Genomic DNA, 26,901 nt, shown 5'->3' with positions numbered 1-26,901 from the left:
CCAGAAAACAAGCCTCCTGCAGCACCAGCATGCACCAACTTTCTTTCTGCTCAGTAGCCACTTCTCCCCAGGTCCATTCTTCTCTGTGATGGCCTGATGGCCTGAGTGCCTCTACCTGATGGAGGATGGTGGTAAAGGCCAGGCAGGAGGCTTTCAAGGAAGCCATACTCCTCTGTCGTGGCCACAGGACGCAGCCATGGCTGAGAACTGTGCTCTGCTTTAGGGTAAGTTTTTGCCCCTTTCCATCTTGATACCCAGTACATTTTGTTAATCTGATTATGTATTTAGGACTTAGAGACCAATAGGAAAACAGGCGGAACTTGGAGAAACAGCAGAAGGGCATGAGGGAGCTTAGGGCATTGCTTTTTGTAAGTGGGTCTAGGGCTGTGAGAAGCCGCCTATTCTCTGTGTGCATGTATGTGTGTGAAACACTTAATAAATAATTTATATAATGATGCCTTATGTGTTATATAATGATAATACTTAATAACACAGGGAGGTGGGATTGTTTAGCCTGGAGGAGGAGCAAAGTAGACATTATTACTCTCTACAGCCACCTGAAGGGAGGTTGTGGTGAGGTGGGGGTTAGGAATTATATATAATATTGTACATATATAATATAAAAAGGACTATTTAACTATTATATTTACATTATATATATATAATATCACATATTAAATACCACATGTTATATATATCATTATATATTATATACGTAAACACATACATAATTTTATATATATATATAAAATAAATGGCAACAGTTAACAATAATGTAGGATTCTGGAAATCTTTAAATATTTATAATAGGTAATGCAAACGCTGTGGTGACTGTGATGTGGAAGGTGTTCTCCCTCTGGGCCTTTTATTTCCCAGCTGCTCAGAGCAGGATAACTCAGAGCAGATTTTAGTCTTCCTTCAGATTTTTATGCTGAAAACATTGAGGCAAAACACTGAATTTGGTGAATGTTGCTCTGATCCAGCTTGTATTCAACGGGCTCACAGTGTCTAAACTGGAACAGCCACCCCAGTGCTCATGGCTGTACAAGTGGCTGTTTCTTCATCTTGCTTTTGTAGCTGGGATTTGACTCCGTCCCAACAGTGGCAGCACCTCGAGGGAGTGGATTGCAGGGCTGCGGTCGTGCTGTGATGTGTCTGAGTCGGCAGCCTGGAGCAATGCACCTTGGGGCAGCTTCTGGCTATTGGGATGATCTGACAGACCACAGGGAGCGAGGATGGAGCAGCTTGGAGAGCTGCAGGCTGCGCTGGTACCAAGCATATGGTGGGATTAGGTTAGCAAAGCATCACACTAATTTCACTGCAGTACTGCCTTCTCCTGTCTGATTTTTGTAGTCTGTTTCCAAAAGTAAAGCACTTGCAATCTTATCTGAACGTGGCTTGTACTGTAAAAGTTTGCTGGATGTGGTGGTTTAAGAGCTCCCTACCTCAAAAAGTGCCTAATTTTCACCACAAAACTAAGAAGTGAAATGTTGCATTTGTAGATGTGCGTGCAAATACCCACCCATGTGTGTGAAGGCCAAGCATGGGCACTCATTGGCTCTGTACACGGGTCAGTCAGCGCGCGTGTCTGCGTAGGCAGGTACACATGCACACACACCGGGCCGTCCCTGTGATCAAAGTGAAGAAACATCCGCATTAAAAAGCGTGAATAGCTTCAGATCACGTCTTTATTGCCTCTGGTGTCTCACCTCGCCCAGCCTCACCCTGTCCCACGTCCCTGCTAATTGCCTGCAAACAGCAGCAGAGACGCAGCAGCTGCCAGGGCTGAAGCATGCTCACCGAGTGGCTGAGCAGTCATGGGCCTTTCTACGGGAAGCTGTAGTGTGCTGTGAAGCTTGTGGGAGAGTGAGACACCATTTCCTTGGCAATTGCTGAACAAAGGTCAGGGAAGGTGGGAGAGTGGACAAGGGAATGCCACGCGAGCCTGGTGGTATGATGAGGGTCCTGCATGGCACACCTCAACCCATGATTCTGGGAATTTTATAGGGAAAGTCCTCCTGCTGTCGCAATGGGTTGAGAAGGGTGCATTTTGGTGCTCTTCTCTCTTTCCCTGATGCTGGCAGAGATGAGGATGGAAAGGGAACACCTCAGCTCCTGATTCTGCAAAGCTTTTTTGCTTTGGAAAGTATCCAGGAGCTTGTGGAGGGAGAGCGGTCCAGAGCTGTGCCAGGCTGAGGGATGTTCACATCACCAGGAATTAGAACTGGGTGTGAAGATATGGAGAAGAACGGGCTGAGGGACTTCAAGTTAGGCTGAGGTCAGCCTTTATATTCACCCCTTTATATTCACCACCCTTCTTCTTAGGCTTTGATTTTGCAAATTTTCAAATAATGTTGTGCGTTTAGAACTGCTACTGATAGAGCTACTGAGATAAAAGTTCCCAATGTCCATTATAATTGTGGCCTGCTAAACCTTCTACAATGCCCTTAGCTAAGCACCTCTGCAAAACAAAACAAAACAAAACACAGCAGATGGTGCTGGGAAAAAGCCAGCCTCACCAGGGGTTTTAAAACTCAGAGCAGACATCAGGAATGGCACTCAAGGCTTGGCATCTTCCCACAGCCAGAGGTTGCTCCCTACAGTCATCCTGTGCTGCCTTCTGCTTTCCCACCGGGCAGATGTGCTTTTAAAGGATGCTTCATAACAGCAGTGCAAAATCAGGTAGAGGCAAAAACTGTGGGGCAGTGCTTACAAATGGGCCCTTGCCCATTTCTCTGAAACAGAGCACAGGGCATCTTTCCCTTTCATCACTTTTTGTATCTTCTTTGTGCTTTTGCATGTTTCTTCTCAATCCTTCCCAAGCACAGTGCTTCTGTGCAGATCACGAGGTGCTCTTTGTTAGCATTTAAATGGTCTTTACTCTTCATAATTGCAGAGGAAAGCCTGAAAGTCTCTCCAATACTTTTTCAAAAGCAAAAGGCAAATAAGGTGGCGGCAGCGGTGATTTCATTCAGCTTTTGTTCAAGTGCCTGCTGTGTGATCTCCGACAAGCTCTTGACTTCCTCAGAGGAGTGATGATGGCAGCGAGGCGCTCCTGGTTGGACTGGGAGCTACAGGTGGGCTTTGTGCCAGCCTCTCCGCCGCAGCCTCGCTGGTGAATCAGAGCCACGCAGCCGCCTCCCCATGCCACTTGCAGTCTGCATCGCAACAACCGCCTTTCGTGCCCTATGTCTGGCTGCTGGCAGCCCATGACGCCGAACCACAGCGTTATCATGGCCACCCAACATGTTAGGATCTGCCCTCTGCTCCCTCGTCTGTTGAAACAGTTTCCTGCACTGTTGCCATCCATTTAATCATCAGCAGCTTTGGGCTGGGAGTCTTTCCCCAGTGTGGGTCCCCAGAGATATTATTTGGTGTTTTGCTGCAGCCAGAGGGTCAAAGCATGTCATGAAAGCTGGTGGGAGCAGGGCAGCATGGTGTGCCGTGCATCCTCCTGCACTACCCAACCTCTGTTGTAACAGCAGTCAGAAGCTTCATGCAGAGGCTTTAAGCACACGAGTGAGCCAAAGAACAGGATGCGATGAGCTCACAAAATCAAAATATCCTGAGTCAGAAGGGACCCACAAGGATTATGGAGTCCAACTCTGGGCTCCACACCAGAAATTCAAATCCTATGTTTGAGAGCATTGTCCAAATGCTCCTTGAACTCCGGTACTTGGAGCCGTGCCCCCTGCCCTGTGCATCCTGTGCCATGCCCACCGCGCTGTGGTGCAGCACTGTCCCTAACCCCCAGCTGCCCCTCCCCTGACACAGCTCCATGCCGTTCCCTTTAGTCCTGTCAGAGAGCCGAGCTCAGCACTGTCCCTCTGGTCCCTGTGAGGGCTTGCATGCAGAGCAGCCTGGTGCCTTGCTTGTGCAGGTTTTCACCCTTCTGCAGAAGGAGCCCTTGGTGGTGTAGCTCAGCTCCCACACGTCTTGTTTTCCTGGCAGCCCTGCCGTGTGGAGCCGAGGTGGTGCAACGAGGAGGCAGGAATGAAAAGTCTGAGGTTTGCCTCCAGGCTTCTTTGCAATCGCCCAGCAATCCTCTCCCCTCACCTGCTGCCAAGCGTGTTTGAACCGCAGGCTTGTTGAGTCCTCTCAAGGCCTGTAGAAACACGGCACTGCAGCTCCTTGGTCTGAGGAGTGGGTAAATAACACCAGTGGGTGCTGGGAACAGGCTGTTGGGAAGACAGGTTGCGCACCAGGGGCTGCCTTGAGACCCATAGGCTTGGATCAGGGAGGTGATGACAGCACATTCTGCTGCTGACTCTGCTCCTCCCTGATCTGCTGCTGCTGGGGGCTCAGAGTTCAGCTCTGCAGCATATCACACCAAGTACCAAACCCACCTGCCAGGAACACAGGGATTTTTGCACCATTTTGGGGATTGTGTGACTGCTGGAGCCAGGGTTGAGCAGGCAGAGACTGAATGCAGGGTGACAGCTCCCAGCCCTGCCTTTGCTTGATTCTGGGCGTGAGCTGAGGGCATGGGAACAAAGCTTCTGCAGAGTCCAGCCGGGACTTCAGCAAGTCAGTGCTGCACAGCAAGCACACACATGACCAGGAAAGTCACCTACAGGAGACCTACACAAAGCAGTAATTCCTAGTTGCTCCTAATGCTCATTCTGCGCCCCATTCAGCCCTCCTGCCTCTACAAGAGGCTGCTACGTGGGGAAAAACTCCTCCTACAACACTGCCAGCATGGCTTGCAATCCCTTTGTTGCTTTTTCCCTAGTGCCTTCTATGTAACACATAGCTGTTGCCTATTGTTGTGAAAGGCTGGAAAATGAAGACTCCTAAGTGTGGCTTCATGTTTAATTAGAAGCTAATGTGCTATTAATATTAGGCACTGAAGGAATGTACTGGCAAAGCAGTGCTTGAGTTGTTTTAAAAGCATAAGTGTACACTTTCTCTTTGCCTAGCTGGCACACACTGGCATTATTAGGAGGCACAAGACTGTTGCTGCTTAGTCGTACAGCTCCTCTTTTGAAGTTCAGGCAAATACCACTGGAATTAAGTATCCCAAATCTGTTTGTTCGGAGGACTTGAAGCATAAGGTGTGTCCCCGGCTAAGCCAAATGTTTAATCACAGCAGCACAGGACTTGAGAGAGTAAGTGGTCTGTGGCTAAATTTCTATAAAGAGATAGTGATGAGGTACACCTTAATGAAACACGACAACTGCACTGGTCTTGGAAGAGGCTGAAGGAAACAGTATGCAAATTACAATATTCTTGCTTGTTCTATGAGAAATTTCACTGTCATCGCATTTGGGGAGCTTGCCATGACTGCTATGCTCAGTAAGAGGCATATTGCTTCGTAACCTCCATACATTGGCACAAGCACAGCTTCACTGCCTACTTCTTAGTATAGTTCCACTAGGCAGGCGGTGCAACATCTCCAACAGGGAGCAGTTTGCACCTACCCGCTTACATAACACCCTACACTACTCGGAATTTAGCCGGGGGGTTGCAAACAGGTACAGAGAGGAACCCTATGTGCAGCCAAAAACAGTCTCAAGCAGCAGCGAGAACCAACCTTTTGTTTTTTATCCTTCAGCCAACACTGCTGCCATGACCTATATGAGAGGAGCAGCTTCAGTCTCAGGGAAGTAGAAGCTTTTGATTAGCTTCAAGATGGAAAAGAAAACCAAAATGACAAAATATAGGTAGGTATGGACCACCGTACTTTATTAACAATGTGCCATATTTGAACTTTGACAAGAGTGAAATTAAAAGGTGTATTAAAACATACCCCACTCTACACAATCTATTTTCTTCAGTAGAAAAAAAAGCATACAACAGGTAGAAATACTATATACACAGTATATCAATCTAGGCAACACACAGTTCGTTCTCCCAGGACATGTACTGTGGCATGGCTGGTATGGTTCTCTAACATGTCCTTACAAACACCATTTTGCAAACAGATACAATGGTAGGAATATACCATCCAGTTACAGTCTATGAATTTTCTTTCTTTTTTTTTGGTCTTTCTGAGAGAAACCACTAAGCACATAGTTCATCTTACTGATCTTACAACGCGTAGAAGATGGTACTGCCTAGGAGGAGATCAGTGTTAAGCTTTTATTTCAGCCAATGTAATTCTGGGATCCTTGTTAATGACAGGCTGTCTCAGTCATCTTGATTACATGGAAAACTGTAATCAGCGTATCTCCATTAAACAGAATACCTTCTGAAAATGAAACTTAGCCAGGGTTTATGATTAACAGTATCTTGAATAGCTCTTTCTTCCTCTCGTGCATTCATTTCCAGTAGATTTGTGTTGGGTTTATTTTACTGTAGAGGCTTCGAGCCCAAAATACAGATCACTGCAATAAACCAGGAACCTAATTTATCCTTTTTCTGAGGAAAATCAGAATGTTAGTTCTTAAATTATTTTGTAAAAAAAAAAAAAAAAAAAAGCAAGGGGAACCCACAAGTTGCATCCTACTCTCACAACATCCGTGGGAGGGGAATATCACTATACAGGTGGGGCAGGCACATGCAGAGTGGATGATCCAGACCACAGCGTGGTGGGTTCCAGCTCTTAACCTTACATTTGGGCTTAGTCCATGTGCTCCCTCTCTCACGCAACACTCAAACATGAGTAGCTCCTTGCTGGCTGCCCCTCAGCCCATCTGCTGACACTGCCGGCGAGCAGGTCACTGCACAGCTGGACAAGGCTCTCATGAATCAAGTTCCAGCAACCTTCTCACACCAGGCAGAAAGATAGCAAGTACTGTACCTTTTGATTAAGTCTCACTTAACAACACAGTAACTGAGCTATTGCTTTTCTGCTGACTAAGCCGGAGCAGGGTCTGAAATGTGGGTCTTTGCAGATCAGCGAGTGCCCCATGGTTTAGAAGAACCTCAACTGTTTTTGTGTGCCCTCCTCTTGCAGCCAGATGAAGAGCTGTCAACCCCTCATCGTCAGAAACATTGATGTTTCCTGAACTGACAAGTTCTTCTGCTACTTCAGAGTGCCCATTTTCTGCAGCAAGATGCAATGCTGTCCTATTTAATGGGCCTCTGGCAAGAACATTGGCTCCTTCATCCATCAGCAACTTTGTTGTTGCTAAATGGCCGCTGCGAGATGCTAAGTGCAGAGCAGTACATCCTTCCACTGTCGCTGCCTCAATGTCTGCACCATGCTTAAGGAGCAGCCTGGATGTGCTTGTGTGGCCAGTTTCAGCAGCTACGTGGAGAGCAGTCTGCGAGAGCGCGTTCGGTACGTTGACATCTGACTCCAGATCTATGAGAAGGCGAGCAACACGGTAGTGACCTCGCTGAGCAGCCAAGTGTAGTGAGGTCCTTCCATCCACCGTCTGCACGTTTACATTTGCACCTGGCTGTTTGGCCAGAAGCTTCACAATGGGAAGATGACCTTGCCAGGCAGCATAGTGCAGAGGCACCCAGTCATCCTTTCCTTTGATGTTCACATTAACACCTCTTCTCAGTAGAATCCGCACAATATTCTCTTGGCCATACTGACAGGCTATGTGGATGGGGGCTCTGCCTTCAAAATCTACCTCATTCAATGATGCATTCTTATCAAGCAGCATTTTGGTGCTGAAGTCATCCCCGTTTTGGGCAGCAAAGTGAAGAGCAGTCCACTGATCCTCATCTTTGGCATTAACGTTGATTTTCCTTGCCATGAGCAGCTCCACAATGCTTTTAATTTTCTTTTCAATGGCTATATGAAGAGGGGTGGATCCTTTCTTGTTGGTGAGGTTTGGGTTAGCATTGTAGAGAAGGAGCCATTTGACACATTCTTCTTGGCCAGCTTCAACAGCTAAGTGCAAAAGACTGCAGTTCCCATCCAAAACAATATCAACATCTTGGGGCTGGAGGATCTTCATCAGCTTGCTCGTGTCTCCAGCTAAAATGGCCTCTGTTAGCTTCCTTTTCTGTATGTCTGTAGTACCTATATCTAGATGGAAAAATACACAACATCACAATGCTGATACATGACTACCCTAGCACAGCTGGTGGCTTCAGTAGTGTCTTCTGACTGCAAAATTTGCCTCTCTCTCCCTGAGTTTTAGAACCAGTTTGCATCATAGCTGGGCCCATGCTTCCTCTTATTCCAATGAAACTAAGAAGAAAGGAAGCTGCAGTTTGTTTCCCTACGCTAAACATGCTTTGCCTAAGTGGAAAACAGATGCGTTTTATGCAGTACATACTGAAAAAGGAGGTGCTCATCAGGGAAGGCTTCACTACAGTGTTCCTGGGGCTGCTGACAGAGCTGCTTAAATCTTCTCAAAAGACAGGTGCTCAGATTTGGGCTTAGTATTATCTGTGAAAGCCACAAGCTCCTGAACTGGCTTTCATCCCACTTTGACCAGGACACTAGACAAAATGATCTCCTTTCCAGTCAACATTTCCATGAATGATTCTGTAATTGCTTTGACAGGAATTCAGGTACCTTCTTTTCAAAAGTTAATTAAATGTATTGTTTCTCATTGTATCAAGCTTGGGAATCTCTCTCTTTTTTTTTTTTTTTTTTTTTTTTAAATAGCTGCCTTCAGCAAACAAATTTGCAGTTATGACACAGGGGAAAGCAAGGCATATTATTCTTTATATGGCCACTCTCCAACCCATGAGCTCCCATGCTCCAGCCCGAACAACAACAGAAATAGAAAAAATAACAGTGAAAAAAACCCTGACCATTACCTGAACTCTCTCTTTCAAAGGAAAGGGAAAGGGAGCCTCTGGATGAAAAAGCTGAATCTACAGATGAAACTCCTGAAAGCCGCTTGTCGCTGGCAGCAAGCTTGGATTCAGAAGAGCTGCGGCTGAGATCCTCAGGGCCTTCCATAGTCTGTGAAATCCCTGAATCCAGCTGGGACAACAATTCTGATAGGCTGTAATCTTTAACTGATGGTAGAACGGGCTCCTGTTTCGGCTGGGATAATGCAGACATCCCCTTCAAGAGAAAAACACAAGTATTTTAGAAATGTCAGCAAGGAAAACTGAGTACAACTCTCTATGAGAGGAAGCCTAATTCTGTTAGCTTGCAGGCAGTTTTAAGCGCTCATTAAATCACATTTGTCTAAAGCACCTAGTTTGTTGGGATTTTTTTTGTTAGTTTTTAAGATCAGACACACCCACATAGGTCCAGTCCTTATTTTCTAACTGTCTCGTCCCTCAGCAATCTAAGGATCCACTGGAACTCAGTTTTGTGCAGGGGTCCTCCTGAGTTTGCCCATACATCTGCTGTCGCTCCTGCAGTCCAGTCCTTCAACAAGACCCACTTCTACCAGGCAAAGAGGTGTTAAAAAGCAGCGAAGAAAAAGCTATTTAGAAGTTAGTCACAGAGGAATCTGTTTCTGGCAAAATAAATAAACAAATGAAAAAGTGCACTTTAACATGGGATAGAAAGACAATGTACCTCAGATCGCTGCTTTGAGGAACTCTTGGTGTCCAGGTCCTCAGCTATCATTTCCTTTGTTTCATCTTCTGGTTTTTCACAAAGCGTCTCTGTTACTGAAGTAATTTCTTCAAAGAAAGAACATCAGGTTTTACCATTTTGATGGATGGCTGCTTGATTTTGTTTGTTTTTTAATGGGCAGTAGGGCACCTGGGGAGAAGTCTCCCTTTATCTTAATGGTTATGAGATATTACAGGAGAAAGACTCCAGTTCTGGCTATTCCACCAAGCATCTCATCAGAAGGTAGAAATGTGCAGCTAAACAAAGAGCATGAAGGTTTTTCTCATTCAGGCCAGACTGATGTGGCTACACGCAAGGCTGTGAACTAGTCAACTAAGCAGACTTTAGTATCACTTATGTGATACCTCTTCCCATCCGTTGCCATACTTTGTTCAAGCAGAAAGAGGAGGGTGGATGGGGAGAAGAGGCAAATCTCTGTCATTAATGCTAAATGAAGCCACTTGGAGACAGTACAGCTACATTCTACTGCACATCTGAATTCACAACAGGTACTTTGGGCAAGTTCAAACCTTTGGCCAGAGTTGCCTTTTTCTGTAAAAGGAAAAATGATAGTACAGATTGCTTTGTAACAAGAAGACAATTCTGTTTCTTGGCATATAATGGTATATCTCAAGAGCCAGGGTGTTCAACACTTTAGTGTGGTACAAAGCGCATCAAATCCAGCTTGGCATCTATCTTAATACAGATGATCAGACGTGAACATAAACCACCTTCCCTTCAGGTACCAGCTAAATGGATCAACTGGTTCAGTACAGATCTTTTTCCTGATATGTTTACATAAAACCTTCATGGTCTGACTTGTCCCCAGATAATCTCTTCCGCCACCAATGAATAACTGGCCTGTATCATTGTCTCCACCATACAATGTGCTCTATTTATTCTGTCACAAAGGTTTGCAGCGTTTACCTCAAGGATTAACAGAGTCCTGAGCAATAACATGACTCATAGAAGAAGAAACAGGCAGCCAAGTTACGAGGAAATCTTACCTTGAAATGTTGGCCGTTCACCAGGATCATCTTGCCAACATTTTTGCATCAGTTTGATCAAGTTATTACATGAATGAGGTCTGGATTTGGAAACAGCAGGTAGCTCTGGGCGGTGGCCTTTAACTACTTTTACCATGATATGTAAAATGTTGTTTTCCTCTGTGAAGCAAAAGCACACAAATGAAGCTCTCAGCAAAAGGAACGATTTTTGTCTAAGACTACTGATAGTATATTAGGCAAAAAGCTTGTTTTTTCACACTTACTTTTTAAGATCTAGAGCACTTCAACAGGGAAAAAAAGATAAATTGGTCTTATTCTTCCACAACACTTCCAGCAACACATTAACATCTACTTCTCATGTGTCAGTTAATCATCAGTGAGTGACTATGTGCTCTTTCCACCCATAAAAGAGGCAGAAACAGAGAAAAAAAAATACTGAAACACCCCACAGTCCTTTGCTACCTCTCTTTGGTTTTCTGTATCTGCTGTGTAAAAACTGAACCACTGATCCAAACCAAGTGCCTGAACTTTATATAAAGGTGAAGAAAAAACACAGCATAGTAACGTGGATCTTGACTCTAAAGGCAACCACTGGGCTCACTAGGAGAAAAACGAGTGGTAGACTGGAACCCGCTCAAACATGTTTGCTATACTTAGGCTAGCTGCATACAAAGGAAAATAGTCATAAAGAATAAATAACTGCCTGCAGATTGGTACATTTACTGTGGGGCAGAACAAAGCTTACTCTCACAGGCAGGTTTTTTTTTTTCTTAATCTGTACTCACAATCTACAAATAAACTCCAGAACCACTCTACAGAGAAGCCGTTTCTGAAAACAATGGGGTTGCCTGCCAGTTGGCTTTGCCCTGAACCTTCCTTGCTGTCTGTGAACATCTGTTAGAAGTCTGAGCAGGCCACACACTGATCTGGATCAGTGCAGAAAACTTCTACAAAAGCAAAAACGTGCAGATGAGGGCATCCCATGGCAATATAGGTTCTGCTTTTCGGATGTAGGACAAAGGAGGACTTGAAATTGTGCTTGGAATTTGAGAGCTTACATATGCCTATTGCACAAGACTAGGAATCTGGAGGACATATATTATCCATATGACTTGTCTTGCAGGGCTGGTGGGGAGAGAAGTGTGCATTTCATTGAAGGAAAAGTAAAAGAAAATCCAACACAAACCACGATACATCAAACTTACCTGCAAAAGGCTTCTTCTGTGTAAGAACACCCCAAATCACAATGGAAAAGCTACAAATAAATACCAAAAATAGTTTTAGAAAAGCTGTAAAAAAATTATTTTAAAAGCCCACTATTAAACAGAAGTGTAATTTACTTTGCTAAGTTCTCTTTCCTTAGCCTTCACTACTGCATGTGTTTCAGCTGAATAACACACATGGCAAGACGCAGCCAAGAACTACAATCTGAAAGTCTCATTTGTGCAGGAAGGAACCTGAGGCAGTGAACACAGAGACTTGCTGGAGACGGCAGATTTCTTGTTAACATTTACCTATTACTCCACAAAAGCACTAACAAGATCAGAGAGCAGCAAAGAATTACTATGGATGTTATTTAATACTAGCCCGTAACACAACTGTACAAAAATACATTTCATTTAGAACATGACATATCTTGTAATCTATAGCTATGACTTCCTCTTCCTAACAGCCTTACTGCGAAAGAAGAACCAAAGACTTAGTGATGAAATCTACTGAAGATAGCTAAGAATTGTGTCATAGACTAGAAAAGTGGGTCAGGACGTACCTTTAATGGGGGAAAATAAGGTGGGCAGAGTAGCTCCCATGTCAGTTGCTACTAAATAAACATTACTTGGAACAATTAATTTCCATAGGGCCAGGATCAGATGCAGTTTGTTAAAAGCCTTCTACCTTGTAAGGACTTTGCATAAAGCAAACCAAATGTGAGCCTTTGCAAGATGAGGCTCAAACTAGAGATAGGGCTCTCACGCTCAGTTTTTTGGGGTTATTTATTCAAGCACTTTTAAATATTTTCACAGTTAACTGACCTGTACACATCATGTTTGGTGTCAAAACACCTGTTCTTCTCCTTGATGCGCTCTGGAGGAAGGTATGCAATTGTGCCACACAAGCCGTCCATACTGAGGTCATGGGAATGTGACAAGCCATTGCACTTCGCAAGTCCAAAGTCAGAAATCTGCAGGAGATAAGAGGAGGAGGGGAGAGAAGCATGCATGCTACCATCAGACTTCAGAGGAGTTTACGAAAAAAGAGATGTAACGCAGTGACTCAAAAGAACAACACAGCAAGCTCAGAAGCAACAGGCTAAGAAAACAATGCTGGAAGCATTACACTGTTGCAGGCTTCTCTTTAAGGTTAAGCTAAAGAAAATAAAATAAAAGCAAGCAGCTTTTTGCAAGCAGCAGCATGTCAACCCATTACATGGCAAACAACTGTCAGACAATTTAGTGCAATTTAAAACCAGTCAAAAAGTAGCTAGTGCAAACTACATGTTTAAGGCAATTACTACTCTCACTATCCCCTTCCCCACTGTAACAGCAGGTTGCCTGTTACGTTGAAGTGTTCTGAACACCTGTTTTTAGACCATGGACCCAACCACTGCAAGAGAACTGCTCTTCCACATACTACTGTTAGACTGACCACACCAAAAAAGGACTAAGTGCAACACCAGAGGCACAAAAGGCTTAAAAAACACACTCTAAACCCACAGGAGGAATTCTTTTTGGCAAGGAGCAGATATGACAAGTTGGTGCAGTGACGCAGCGAAGGCAGCTGAAATGAACTAAACAAGTGACAGCAAGTTTAGAAAAAGGAAAACACACCTCCACTTTAATTTTAAGTGTCAAACAAATATGCATTCATTTGCTCTCAAAGGCATACCAATCATCGAGCAAACAGATAGGCAAGGAATTTTCCTTTGTCTTACTTATTTCCCACTGGTAAAAAATGTATATTATGCTAAGTGGAACTGCAAGACAAGTCGAGCCTTTTTGGGCTACTCAGCCCACTGGCTTCTGTCTACATGATAGATAAGATTTCTCCTTCACGTAACTCCCCTCCACCCCAAAATGGACTTAAACATTCTTTTTATCTCAAAAATACTCCAGTTTTTCAATGACTCACTCCCTCAGCACCCTTTTGATCTCCACAGCTTCTCCTTTGAGAAAGTTCTCCCTCAAAACAACAGGCATAATTAAAAAATATTTATTTTTTTTTAAGAGGCTCTAGCTTGACACTTTCAGAAGCTTCTCTCTAAAGATACCACAGGGCCAGTTGTAACATGCACTTGTTACTGGAAAGGAGGAAAACTGCAGCCTGCTCCACTCTGCTGGAGAACAGGCAGGGTACATGCTGCTGTTGCTCACCAAATGCTAGTAGTCTCCTAGCATGAAACAAACCAGCCCACACCACTTCAGGAGGAACGTCTCCCAAGAAGAAAGAACTCATGAGAGACATTCTCTAGACAGACTATGCCCTAGCACACAGGGATATACAGTCATAGGATCGTGTGAGTCGGAAACTCAAAAGGCCATCTGGTCCAACTCCTCTGCAATGAAAAGGGACACCTACAGCTACACCTACAGCACCTACAGAGCCCTGACCAGCCTGACTGTGAGGATCTCCAGGGATGGGGCACCCACCATCTCTCTGGGCAACCTGTCTCTACCTGTATCTTAAATCTGTATGGGAATACAGGAATGGCTTGAGAAAAAGAAAGAAACGTGAAGGAGGAGTAGTTTCCCCTGCCATGTTCTGAAATACAGGAAAGCAGAGAGTAGTCAAAAAACCTGTGTTTCCAAGCCAGCTACCCTGGGAAGAGCTACACTGACGGCCCATTGAGTGCTGCAGGAGTTTGGGGCACCCAGTGCTCCACACAGAACAAAAGCACAATGCCAGCATCACACAAATCCTTGGTGTCAGGTTAGCAAACTATCTAGCTCCTGCAAGCCCGAACAGATCCAACTTGGCAGAGCCATGCTATCCTTTGATTAACATGAAGCAAAGAGCTGTATACACCTCAAGAAATCCATATAGCATGCAGGCATAATTAAAGTAATACACCTTGCTCTTTGTCTAAACAATACCAGGTTTCCTACTGTGTAAGTTAAAAAAAAAATCTAAAAAAACAGACAGTGCAATGACAGTGCTGTATTAGGAAAGAACAGTAGCTACCTTGTGCGCATCTAAAATTAGAGCTAAAGCGCAAGGTTTGTGCACTACGAGGTCTCACCCCAAGCCTGCCAACCAAGAAACAGCTAAGACACACAGCATACAGCCTTGTGTACCTGCCCCTGCCTACTGTGAAGGCTTCATACCAAGTTAAAGGCAGCTGAGCACAGCTACCATCATACTGCATGCTACAGAAAGCACTGAATGTGAACGTGTTATCTGCCAGGCTGCAACAAAAGAGCAAGATCCCGCAGACAGCTGTTGTGGCTTTCATTAGTTCCTTTAGGATAACTTTTCCACACAGCACAGGCTACTTAGTCATGCAGTTTCTTTTAACACCAGTGGGAACCATGCAGTGGGTGGAAGATGCAGCCATTTAACTTATCTCTCCTGCCTTTAAGTTGCCCATCACGTGCCTCATTCACCAGGCACCTTACTGGCAAAGTTCCCGTGCCTTCCACCAAGTCCCTGCTACCCACAAGCCTGTGTCCACCCCGGCAACCTCCCTGTGCCACCATCAGACACTTAGTCCTCACTCTGGATGTATCCCATCATGCTTCAAAAGTAGCAAGGTGAAGAGGAGACACAGAGGCGACAGCCTGCTTCATGCAAAACAGGTGGTGAAGAGGTAGGAATAGAAGAGAAAGAACAGCGGCCAAACCCCACAGAGGCAGCGGGATCGTTCATGTTCAGACAGCTCACCCGCTCCCTGCCTCTTAAAGGTCTGTATGAGAAGAGACACGTGAGCAGTCACTGGGGAGGGGAGCTGCTCGTGCTTCCCTGCCCGCAGCCCAGCAACATCACCCTACTGCCAGATCCCAGATCCAAAGGGCATTTTCCACAAAACTTTCCTTTCTCGGTTTGTTTTAAATTGAGTGTGCTGTACACGCAGATTTTCAGCTGCTTCTGTCTTTTGCAGATATTTCATAGAATCATTAGGGTTGGAAAAGACCACTAGGACCACTCAGTCCAACCATCAGCCCATCCCCACCACGCCCACCAACCGCATGCCTCAGTGCCACATTATTTCCATTCTAGTTTATGAAAAACACTCGCTTGCAAGGGTTTAGATGCTTGAATTGGTTAAATTATTTTATGGAGCTTTTACAGAAACTAAAATCTCTCTTCCCTCCCATTCAACTACAAGGGTTACTGAAGCTATTCCTGAGCAGCGCCGGCGTCTACCTCTGAGATTGGAAACTGACAGCTCCTGATAGCCCACCCTGAAGTGTGCATGCAGTTCTAGATGTCATCTTTCTGCAAACAAGACTCAAGCACCCACCACAACAGACTCAGGTCAGAGTTCACCCAAAGGTTTTCTTCATCAAATAGGTAACATAAAGCGATCAGATTAATTTTTAATCTCTATTGGCATATCCAGTATTTGTCCCTGGCCAAACTCTCTGTGCACTTGGCTATTGAGAATGCCACTGAATCTGTCCTTTTAACAGGAAGCATTAGGAACTATCTCCCTGCAGATCTGTTTTTTATCTGTGATGTTTGCAGTGGTTTCCTCAGAGGAGCAGAAACCATGGTGAAACATCCATTCTAAACCATCATGAATGTTCATGAGCACAGCAGGAATGGTCTTGGTACCTCCTCTGTGTCACCATTAGAGAATTGATCTAGGTGAAAATCAGCTCGGTTGGCTGGGCTCTAAGAGCCAGGTAGCAACAGCCCTCCACGGAAACCTTCATCTGGAGGGGTGGGAAACAGAGAAGGGACTCCGAGCACAACAAAGCCTCTTCTCATTTCTAATAACAGGAGAGCACCTGTAGCTAATAAAATGTCTGTTAACTACATCAGCTAGTCTAATAAAAGAGAGAACCTCTCTTTACCAGCCTGGCCTCCAGGTGTTACCTCTACCTACAGTACATTAAGAAGCTTTACCATCAATTTTCAACCTGACTAAGCTTCTTCTCACTTCAAACTCTAAATGTTGCAGCCCTTCCCTTCAGCTGAAGGTAACTAAACGTGGACAGGACACCTGTGTAAACTGAGAGCACAGCAGCAAACTTTATACTGGTTTAAGCTGGAACAAGAGTGGGATGAAAAGCCAATACAGTGAGGTTGAGCAGTACACAGCTGAGACAGCTAATCTCCAATCACGCTCTTCAAAACAAAATCTGAGAGATGAAAAATAACTGGTGGGATTTGCTTGTGTATGTGTCTACATGGAGAGACTACATATACACACTATTGCATGTATATACACACCTATATATACAAATACACACACATATATATGACCTACAAAAGCCAGACAGGATAATAAAAAAAAAAAAATAAAAAACAACAAGGGATTATAAATAATGTTTTCATCCAAAAGTATTAAGTTGCAGGCTGATTTCATTTTAAAAACTTGAACAAAAAGTAGTTCCCTTCAAAAGATAAGGAACCTGGAAAGTAGTAACAGAATACATGGGCATGGTAGCTGGCCATAAGTCAGAGAGATGCCTGCATGTGGGACATGTATTCCCCTGCAGTTGGCTCTGGGGAAAGATCCCACTGGAGCAGTGCTGGATGCAGCATCACTTTCCCAGCTCCAGCTCCCTGCAGACAATTGCCAGAGACCAAGGAACTCAGAGGAGGGATCCTGAGTTTGAACAAGGGATGGTAGGGCAGAAGAACAAACTTTCTAGATGTGGTCCAAGTGAGCAAAAACTAGGTATTAAGGAGGTATGCAAGCATTTGAAAGCTGCATCTATGAAACACTGGAGAAAGGAGTAAGGCAGATCTCATTGATCCAGACAGAAGGAACAGCTCAAAATTAAGGAAAAATGCAGACTCTTGGTTGCTAGTAAAGCTTGCTGGGGTATGCAATAATTCTCAAGGAATTCACACTGCTCAAGTCAGTCCAGAACAACAGGACATGGAGGGGAAGGGAGCTCCCACCTCAGACTTTTCAGAGCAGGAGGCATGCATACATCGTACAAATGACAGCAAAGCCTTATTCCAAGTTATACATATTACATACATACATTTAGAATCAGCAAGGAATCCCCCATCGTGAGAAAACTAATAAATACACAGCTATCTATGTCTTGGCTCAGACTAATCTCTCCTCTTAATTATCCTCCCAATAACCAAATTCAGCACACACACTTATGTAACAGGCAGGAGACAGCTTTAAGATATGGAGGCACCCACTTGATGATAAGTTCTGTGCAACACTGCTGCATTAGTCATCATCCTCTCTTGGGGTTTTTACAGTAAGTGTTGTGCTTGTAAAAGAAGAAGGGCGTGTTTCCATTGAACTAGCAATATGGCTCAGCTTTTCTAATGTACTCTACTGCAAGACTGTTTCCTGGCTCAAGGGCAAACAGCTTATAAAAATCCTCCCTACCTCCAAACTCTTCTTTTGCAGTCTGCAACATCTCTTCACTCACTTTAGGATCCTATTAGGGACAGGTCACCTACTAAATTAACACTAACATTTTAAAAGTAAAAACACTTCAATCATCACCTTCATTAGCCTTCCAGCAAGAAAATGCACATTAAATGAAGCTGCAGGGTCTGAAATTTAATTACAAGTTTCACATCACACAAAAAGAAGGTTTGGGGCCATATTTTTAAAGCAAAAGCTCCTCAAAGAATATGTACATCTCTTATTTTGCATGTAGGTTTGTAGGTCTGCTTTGCTGCTTGGAGGACTTTCCAAGATGGCTACAGACCTGAACGACTTCTGGATGAAAAAGGCTGGGATTAGACTATTCTCTTCTGAGCTTAATGGGAAAAGCCTGAAGAATGTGCTCCATATATGAAACACAAAGAAACAACAGCTTAGGGATGTCAACAATTACCTCAGCTGAAAAAATTTTGGCGCATTTTGCACTTTGCCCCTCGTATTACATCACCTTGCAGATATAGCCTATACAGCAGGCAGAGTACTAGGCAGCATTTCAACCTCTTGAAATGGTGAGAAAAAAATACAGCCTTCATGTCTTGGCTCATGGATGAGTCAAGAATTAGGAATGTAAAAGTTATGCAAGCAAGCATAAACTTTAGATGAATAAATACTGAGGAAAGGCCTCTGAGAATATGTGTGAGAATATGCTTTGAACAGTTCAGATCCCGATGTTCTGACCATAATATACCAGGGACTGCCTGCAACTGCCTCATATCTCAGGCAAAAGATCTTCCTAAGAAGTAAACTTTCTAGGCCATTACACAGCCTAGGAAAAAGCTGAGAAAGCATCAGGTCTGATTCCATTAGGCACACGCTGCAGCCCTCTCAAGACATCAGGAAAGGTGTTTTTATCTACTGAAAACTTCATTTTTAGAGTAGTACAGCGAGATCACAGCCATTTGCCCACTTTGAGGAGGACAGAAAAAACAAGGAAAGGATGGATGCTGGCACTGGAAGATCTATGACTACATGTGCCGAACTGCATCAGCCAGGGTTAGAGTTGGGCCACTGATCTGAAGGAAAAAAAAAATATATATATATAGATAGATAATCAAGAAAAATATATATTTCAGTCTCTTTCCTCTCCAAAAGGAAGCACCAGAAAGCAGACACAATCTCTTCAATACAGCTGTCAAAACAGAGAAGGCCAACAAATTTGCCAGCTTACTCTGGAAAAGGATACTGGCAAGAATTCTGCAGTGAGACAGCCACAGAAACTTCCCTGAGCAACCTCTCAGTAAGCATAAGCAGTCACGACAGAGATAATTTTTCGTTGTAAATGCTCTGAACAAAAGGAAGAAGAAAATTAGTTGCCACTAGGAAGGCTCTGCTTCTATGGATTCTACTGTAAATGAGATTTGGGTATTTAGCAGTGCATACGCAGCCCAGACCTAAACAAAACAAGGTTGTCACTGGGAGATGTGGAGCAACTGTAGATGATTTAGATATTCACACTGCTTTGCTCTCCCCATTTTCATCTGCCTGATGACCCTACTTTAGGAAAACCTATAACAGAACCCATTACATTTGCAAAAACAGAACTCGCTACACTAGCACTCTACTAAAATGTCAGGAGGGTCCTCAACTCTGCCTCCATTTATATACCAAAACAGTGCATAAATCAGGTAGGCGACTTTGGGGATTGGAACAGTTAGGTATTTTTCTAACTCAAAAGTAGTGCTTCTGGGTTTCCTCCAGACTCTTGGGTTTGGCAAAAGCCATGCAGGAATTTGCAAAAGCGCATTTGGGGCTCAGAGCACCAAGACATACCTTGACGTGGTAGTGGGCATCAAGCAGGATGTTGGCAGGCTTGAGGTCCAGGTGGAGCAGTGGAGGGGACATGCAGTGCAGGAAATTCATGCCTACAGCTGTCTCGTGGATGATTCGGAAGCGCAATTCCCATGGCAGAGGTTCAGAAGCCAGGAGCTTTTCCAGAGATCCCGTCTCCATATATTCCATCACCAAGCCAACCGGCTCTTTACAGATGCCATAAACAGGAAGGATATAGCGAAATTTTGCCATTTCCATCTTCCTAGCTTCTTCCAGTAACTCCATACGCTCCCTAGGTAGGAGAGAATACACGGTGAAAGATGGACTACCTGCTTCCTCCATCAAAACAACACTTGAACCTGAAAAAACATGTTTTGTGGCCATTGCCTGCCTGAATCACACTGCATGTCTCCAGCCTATATACCCCAGGAATATTTTCACATCTACTGACTTGACAGTTCACAGTTACTGAACTGAGCCACAGGCAAGCTTGCACACTTCAGCAGCACAGGCCCCCCTAGTGCAAAGCCCACCTCACTATTTCAATGTGTACATGATATGGTTAAGAACAAGGATGAGATATGTAATGGTCAGATTCACCACTGCGGTAACTCCCTGGGGTGAAGTAATATTAGCCTTTTGTGAGTCATAAGGCTGCGATCAGAAGTGAGCATGGACAGCACTGCTTCAGCTGCCCTGCACAGACCCTGGCAGATGCTGGCAACAAGAGTCCCTCAGATCCAACATTTAGGGGAGAAAACTCCCTGCTGCAACCAGGTGGGGCATAGTAGAAGCCTTCTTTCCACCAAAATGCAATGTGGCTCTGAGGGACATGGGTTAGTGAGCATGGTGGCAATGTGTTGATGGTTGGAGTAGATTATTTGGTCTTTTCCAATCTTAATGATTCTGTGATTCTAAAATCACTTCAGTAAGACACTTGCCACACCACAGCTAATGCTGGCATTCATTAGGTAACAAGAATAGCACAGGTAACAAGCACCTATGGGTTGATTGCAGGTGGTGGCTGGCCTGACCCCACAGCATTAGTCAGGCTAAGACACAGCATCCCAGGTCAGGACCCTTAATTGCCACGACCTCCTTCTGCACAGCTGTGAGCTGCAACGCCCCAACATTATCTGTCTGCAGCCGAGGTCAAAGCACAAAGCAGCAGTCGTGTTGCACAGAGCTCCCCTTGACGGGTGCAGTACAAGTCAGTCAGAAGTTAAAATATGGAAGGGAATGGGCAGCATGCAGAGCACCTTTGGGTCACAGGTATTAGCACAGCACAGCAGCTGCCATCCACCCACTAACAGACCAGGACATGAAGTGGTCAGAGATTTAATATTCCTGGAGCCTTCCGCACGCCTCCTGTCTAGGACCGAACTGCTGGGGATTCTTGGGGATGGACAGGTGACAGCTGCAAGATTTGTGTAGGAACACTGCTGGCAAAAAGCTCCCAGTATGCTCCCACGGTGACTGCAAGAGCCATCATTAGATACCCAGCCTGTGCCCTGGGGCTTCACATGAAGGCCTACCACAATGGCATCCCCCAGGGCAGAGGCAAGAAGGCCCTGCTTTGCCCAGCATAGGACAGGCAGCTTGGGATTAGCTCTGCCTTACAGGTAACAGCTGAGGAAGCTGGAGCTGTTCAGTCTGAAGAAGAGGAAACTCAGGAAAGACCTTATCATTCTCTACAATCGTCTGAAAGAAGATTGAGGCAAGGTGGGAGTCAGCCTCATTGCCCAGGTAACAGCAATGGGATGAGAGGTAACGGCCTTAAGTTGCACCAGGGGAGCTTCAGGTTGGATATTAGGAGAAACTTCTCCAAAAGAGTGGTGATTTATAGGCTGCCTGGAGAGGTGCTGGAGTCACCATAACTGGAGGCGCTTGACAAAAGGGTAGATGTACTTAGGGACATGGTTTAGCAGGCAACATTGGTGGTAGGTAGATGATTGGAGTAGATTTTCTTAGAGATCTTTTCCAACCTTAGAGATTATATGATCTCCTAGTAGAAACCTTGATCAGCTGCAGCACTCTGCAGTGATCTGATACGCTGAACATTTCTCCGCAGGAGTGGCTCTAACCTAGCAAGAAGCTGCAGACCTATTTCAAAGGCAAGATCTGGCTGAAAAAATGATTGAAGAGGGAAGCACACAGTATTGGAAGGATAAAAAGATAAGATAAATCTTTCTTCTCTATTAACCATGTCGACTCCTGCTGCTCCCTACAGCAGCTTTCTTGTGAAATAATTGCCTTTGTAGACAAGTACCCAGTTTGCTCTGTGGCATGCTGGAAGGGAGCGCCTCTGAATAACACAACCAACTCCTTGCCCCCAAGCCACATGCATAGCCAGCATAATTCATCAGGCTTCAGCGAGCTGAGGGCTGGAGTCAGTGATGTAAAACACCCGTCTGAGCCCTCCAAGGCAGAGCAGGAACCCAGCCACAGCTGGAATGGAGCAGGAGCCACTGGGCCTAGGCACAAGGGGGTTCCCTGGCTAAGGAAGCATTGCCAAAATCAGAGATCAGCTGCTAAAATGGAGCATTTTCCCCAGCAGAGAGGGAGCTTCCACTTAGAACAAAACAAAAACTTTGTTTTCTGTTTCAGCCAGGCTCAGTTAATTAGTCAAGTTATTTACTCAACTAACAGACAAGTATCCTAAATCTGATTTGCTCGTTTAAATAAAAAAATCCCACACAATTGCCATTTTCAGGTTCTTCCCATACAGAGTCCATTTGAAAATGAAACAGATGCTGATCTGGCACAGCCATTACAGTGTAGGTAGTTTAATTTTCAAACACAGCCCCCTGTCACCTTCAGAAAACAGACAGAAAAAGTGACAGAAGAAACAGACAGAACGCAACTTAATTATTAGTTAAGCTCATGAGTGCATTTTCTTTAATCTTTTTAACACAAACATCTTAGACAGGCAAGGCCACCTCCATCAGGACAAGTAAAGACCTTTCATCTTTTGCTTCCCACTTGGTGCAAGGATCTGCTGGCACTCAGCACTCAGTCTGCCTACTGCCTCGGTACACAAATGTTAACACTACAAGGACGCTGCAGGTATCACTGTAGCTCAGTTTTAATAGATCCAAGCATGGTCGTTATGCTGCCCAGTTACTCCTAGTGCCTAGAAATTACTCTGCATTGCCACCAAGAAACAATCACCTCCCCCTCCAAATACAAGGGAAGAATCCTTGTGAGGCTTCTAAGTCAAGAGGCACAGGACTAGCCTCTGTTGTAGTTTCTTATTTTACACCCACAAGGTTGAAGAGTCAGAATTATCTTCTCTAACCACTTTCACTCCATTGCCTTTTCCTCTCCCAGTATTCTAGCATTACAGCAATTAAAAAGATTTGCATCCAGGACAGTTTAGCTCCCATAAATCTAGGGGTAGGAAGGCTCTCCCACAAAAAACATTGGAGGAGAGAGGCATGCACAGCAGGAGACCTAACTCCAGATTCAGTGGCAAGTGACACCTGCCACAGAAGACAATGACAGATCAGCCATTTTTAAAACAATCAGAAATACTGGGTAAATCACTATACACGACCTCTAGCATCTCTGAAGGCAGACTGAGCTGCATGCCTTCAGTTCTCTGGAAGGGACAAGGGAATTGCTCCTGCTCCAACTTTCAGCTCAGAAATTATGACTGTGCCCACACTTGTATGTACTTGATCTTTACTCTCTAAAGATAATGTTCTGTGTGCAAAGACACAACCTGTAGCTCATGAGGCAGTTCTTCCCACACTGCTTTCCAGCTGGGAACACACATTACCCCAGCAAGTTGCTGGCAGCGAACACTGGGTCCACAAAAATATGACACCCCTGAACTTTTCATGCACTCTTTCACCTGCATCAAGACATTTAAGAGAACGCTATGACCTCTGCTGTGCCATCTACAGTGTTAATGACCTTCATGCTACTGATCCTTAGAGAGGAATATGAATAAGAGAAGAAAAAACATTGGATGGTTAGAGCAGAATATGCTTTGGGCAGAAAATCCCTTCCTTCAGGTTAAAATGACTCTCAGACTTGATGACAGATCTCTGCTGCACAGCCCTGGCATGACAGAATTATAGGCAAAACAGCACAGTTGGGCTCATGCTGCTTCTAAAGGGGAGTGAGGTGAGCATGAAGTTCTACCTACACATCCAGTGACTGCCCGCATACATTCGTCACCTCCGTCACCTGCCTAAACAGATGCAGCACCTGCTAACAGCAACACATTCCTACACCCCACTCCATTCCTAACTTCTACCCCATTTCCAAACCCAGGTGTGCAGAAGATTTTGTTCATTTTTTCCCAGGCACAAAGGCACACCTTTCCACCCCCGCATCCAGCAGGCACCCTCACCAACCAGCACACTTAGCCAGGAGCCTGCACTGGGAACCGTTACGTCGCTCACACTCCTTACGATCCATACAGTCACGTCCAACTCTTAAGAAACCCACAGTGATTTCCAGGCTGCTCCCTTAGAGCCTGTCACCTTTTCTCCACACCAGTCCTCTGTTCTGGCCAGCGAAGGTATGGAAAAGACTTGGTTTTCTGCCTGTGGGTCCTGGGGGCTGCCCCCTCCACTCTGTTCTTTAGCCTTAAACTACCTGTAGCCTACCCATCATGACAGCACCTGGAGCTGCACGTGAGAATTCCAGGTCAGGGGAGGGAAAGTGGGAGCGAATATAGCCTATTAAATGGGATTGGCTAGACAGCCAGAGAGGGCTCAGATTTAAAAGTAAAAATATTTCTGGCTGTACACTCAATTTTTTTCTGCTTGAGGCTGCTTCACTCTACGGTGAGATAATTGCCAGGAAAATTGCTCCAAATCTCTTATTGTCTGCAGAAACACTAGAGGAGACACTACAGAGTACTACCAACACCAAACCAGTACAAACGGAGTTTTAATGTGGTCCCAGCTAAATAAAGAAAAGCCTCTGCACAATTCAGCTAATGTTTCTGATACCTCTGGTAGCTCGGATTCTGCCACTTCAGACACTTCCAAGACATGGTTCGTCAAGTTAATCTCCTGGATTAACAGTTCAATTATACAGCCTTGTTTCAACTAGCTCCAAAACCTGTGAATATGGGGAGTGTTTTATTGTGTCTGTGCCCCACTGCTATTTGAATATACAATTTGCAGAAGCAATCTTTTCAAAGGCCAAAGTCCCCTCCCCCCCACCCCCAAAAAAAACTTCTAATCAATGCTCCCCTTAAGCACCTAAAACAAATTCTGCAGCAAAACAAATACACTCCTGTTTTTCCTGGACTGCTAAAATGAAACATGTGCTGCAGGAACCCCCTGCACTCAGTGTTCCAGAAGTCTCAAACTGCTTTAGTTCACTGCACCTCAAGTTCACGTGATTTCCCTCATACTTGCAGACCCTGTAACCGCTGGAAGAGAGGCAGCTCTCCATTGCACACAGAGTACTGCTAAGGGAGACATGGACCTGTTGGAGCATGTCCAGAGTGCCATAAAAATGCTCCAATGATTGGAACACCTCTCCTTCAAGGACAGGCTGAGAGAGCTGGGGCTGTTCAGCATGAAGAGAAGGCTTCAGGGAGAGCTGAAAGCAGCATTTCAGTGTCTACGGGGGGGGGGGGGGGGGGGGGGGGGATAGAAGAAGGAAGGGAAGGGGACAAACTCTTCAGTGGGGTCTTTTGTGACAGGACAAGGGGAAATGGTTTCAAACTGAAAGGGAAGATTTAGACTGGATATAAGAGGAAGATTTTTACTGTAAGGCTCTGGCACAGGTTGCCTAGAGAGGTGGTGGATGCTCCATCCCTGGCTGCACTCAGAGTCAGGCTGGATGGGGCTCTGAGCAACCTGATGGAGCTGTAGGTGTCCCTGTTCATTGCAGGGGAGTCGGACCACATGGCCTTTGAAGGCCCCTCCCAACGATTTTAGGACTCTACCACAGAAATTTGGTGTCATCTCTCAAAACTAATCACTCGCATTACGGTAGGTGGCAGCACGGTTCATCTCACGCTGTATAACAAACTGAATACACTTCTAAAACGTTCAGCAAACAAGGAGCATAAAAACCATTCTAACTTATTTTAAGGGGTATTTTAAAGGCAAAACCTATCAGTTACGGCACTGTTTTGTTTAGGGCTTAGCAAGCATCAAGTTGGAAAACCACGTAAAGTGGCAGCGGCAGAGTGGCGGAGCTGCACGGCTCATTCCCGACGGGGAACGGACGTAAAGGTGCAGGTGGTGGCCCTGACGTGTGGCAGAGGTCCGAGGAGCGCTTATCGCCCAGGCTCCCCGCGCACGGACGCTCTGGGCTACGTTGCCTGGTCCGTCCGTCGAAAAATAAGGTGACACCAGCGGGGCAAACTGAAGCGTCTGAGAGGCTGTAAAACTCCGCGAGCACGACCAGTGTAGGTTAAGCAATAAATAGAAGGAAGGAAAACAAGAAGGATCCCTGCGCTCTCCGCGTCCCGGTGCAGACAGCCGTCCCGCCCCGTCCCCATCCGCCTTACCGAGGCGCTGCCCTCCCGCCTCGCCCCCTCTTCCCCTTCCCCAGCCGCTGCCCCGAGCCGAGCCGCCTTACTTCTCGTCCACGTGCAGGCTGGGCGAGCACTTGATAGCGAGCCAGGTCTTCCAGTGGAGGTGGCGCACCTTGTACACCTGCCCGAAACCCCCCGAGCCGATCTTCTCCCAGCTGCCGAACTCGCTCTCCTCGAAGGTCTTCAGCAGCCCCATGGCCCACGGGGAGCCGCTGTCCCGCGCCATGCCGCCCCTCGACCGCCACCTCCGCCCGACTCCGCGCTCCGCCGCCTCCCCCCGGCCCAGGTGAGTCAGGTGCGCCCCGGGGGGGCCGGGCCCGGCCCAGGAAGTGACGGCGGCCCGGCCCCGCCGCCATGGCGCTGGCACGGGGCGGTGCTCCGGGACAGTGCTCGCTGTCGGGCTGCGGGCAGCGCCATCGTTCTTGTGGCTCCTCTGGGGCGAGCACAAAAACGGTGAGTGAGACGGCGACCTGCCTCATCGAATCGCAGAATATCCCGAGCTGGAAGGGATCGTCGAGTCCGACTCCGGGCTCCACGCAGAACCACCCAAAGTCAAAGCCTGTGACTGTGAGCAACGTCCGAATGCTCCTTCAACTCTGGC

General features: G+C 45.7%; 1 protein-coding gene across 1 annotated transcript; it reads right to left on the bottom strand.

Annotated features, from left to right (window-relative positions):
• Positions 1-6,518: 6,518 nt before the first annotated feature.
• RIPK4 (receptor interacting serine/threonine kinase 4) lies at positions 6,519-26,565 on the bottom strand. Its single transcript, XM_065741664.1, has 8 exons — positions 26,345-26,565; positions 19,787-20,078; positions 12,465-12,613; positions 11,640-11,689; positions 10,435-10,593; positions 9,389-9,495; positions 8,671-8,923; positions 6,519-7,927 (listed from the first exon to the last, which is right to left on the bottom strand). Exons 1-8 carry the CDS (start codon positions 26,524-26,526, stop codon positions 6,750-6,752), a joined length of 2,370 nt encoding a protein of 789 aa, XP_065597736.1. The 5' UTR covers positions 26,527-26,565; the 3' UTR covers positions 6,519-6,749.
• Between the last annotated feature and the right edge of the window lie 336 nt (positions 26,566-26,901).

This window comes from Cyrtonyx montezumae, unplaced genomic scaffold (genome assembly GCF_038088225.1).
Source record: "Cyrtonyx montezumae isolate F1298 unplaced genomic scaffold, pur_monq_1.0 scaffold_3, whole genome shotgun sequence".
NCBI classification, from domain to species: Eukaryota; Metazoa; Chordata; class Aves; order Galliformes; family Odontophoridae; genus Cyrtonyx; species Cyrtonyx montezumae.
The sequence above is the reverse complement of the archived record's forward strand: the minus strand, read 5'-3'. Positions and strand labels throughout refer to the sequence as shown.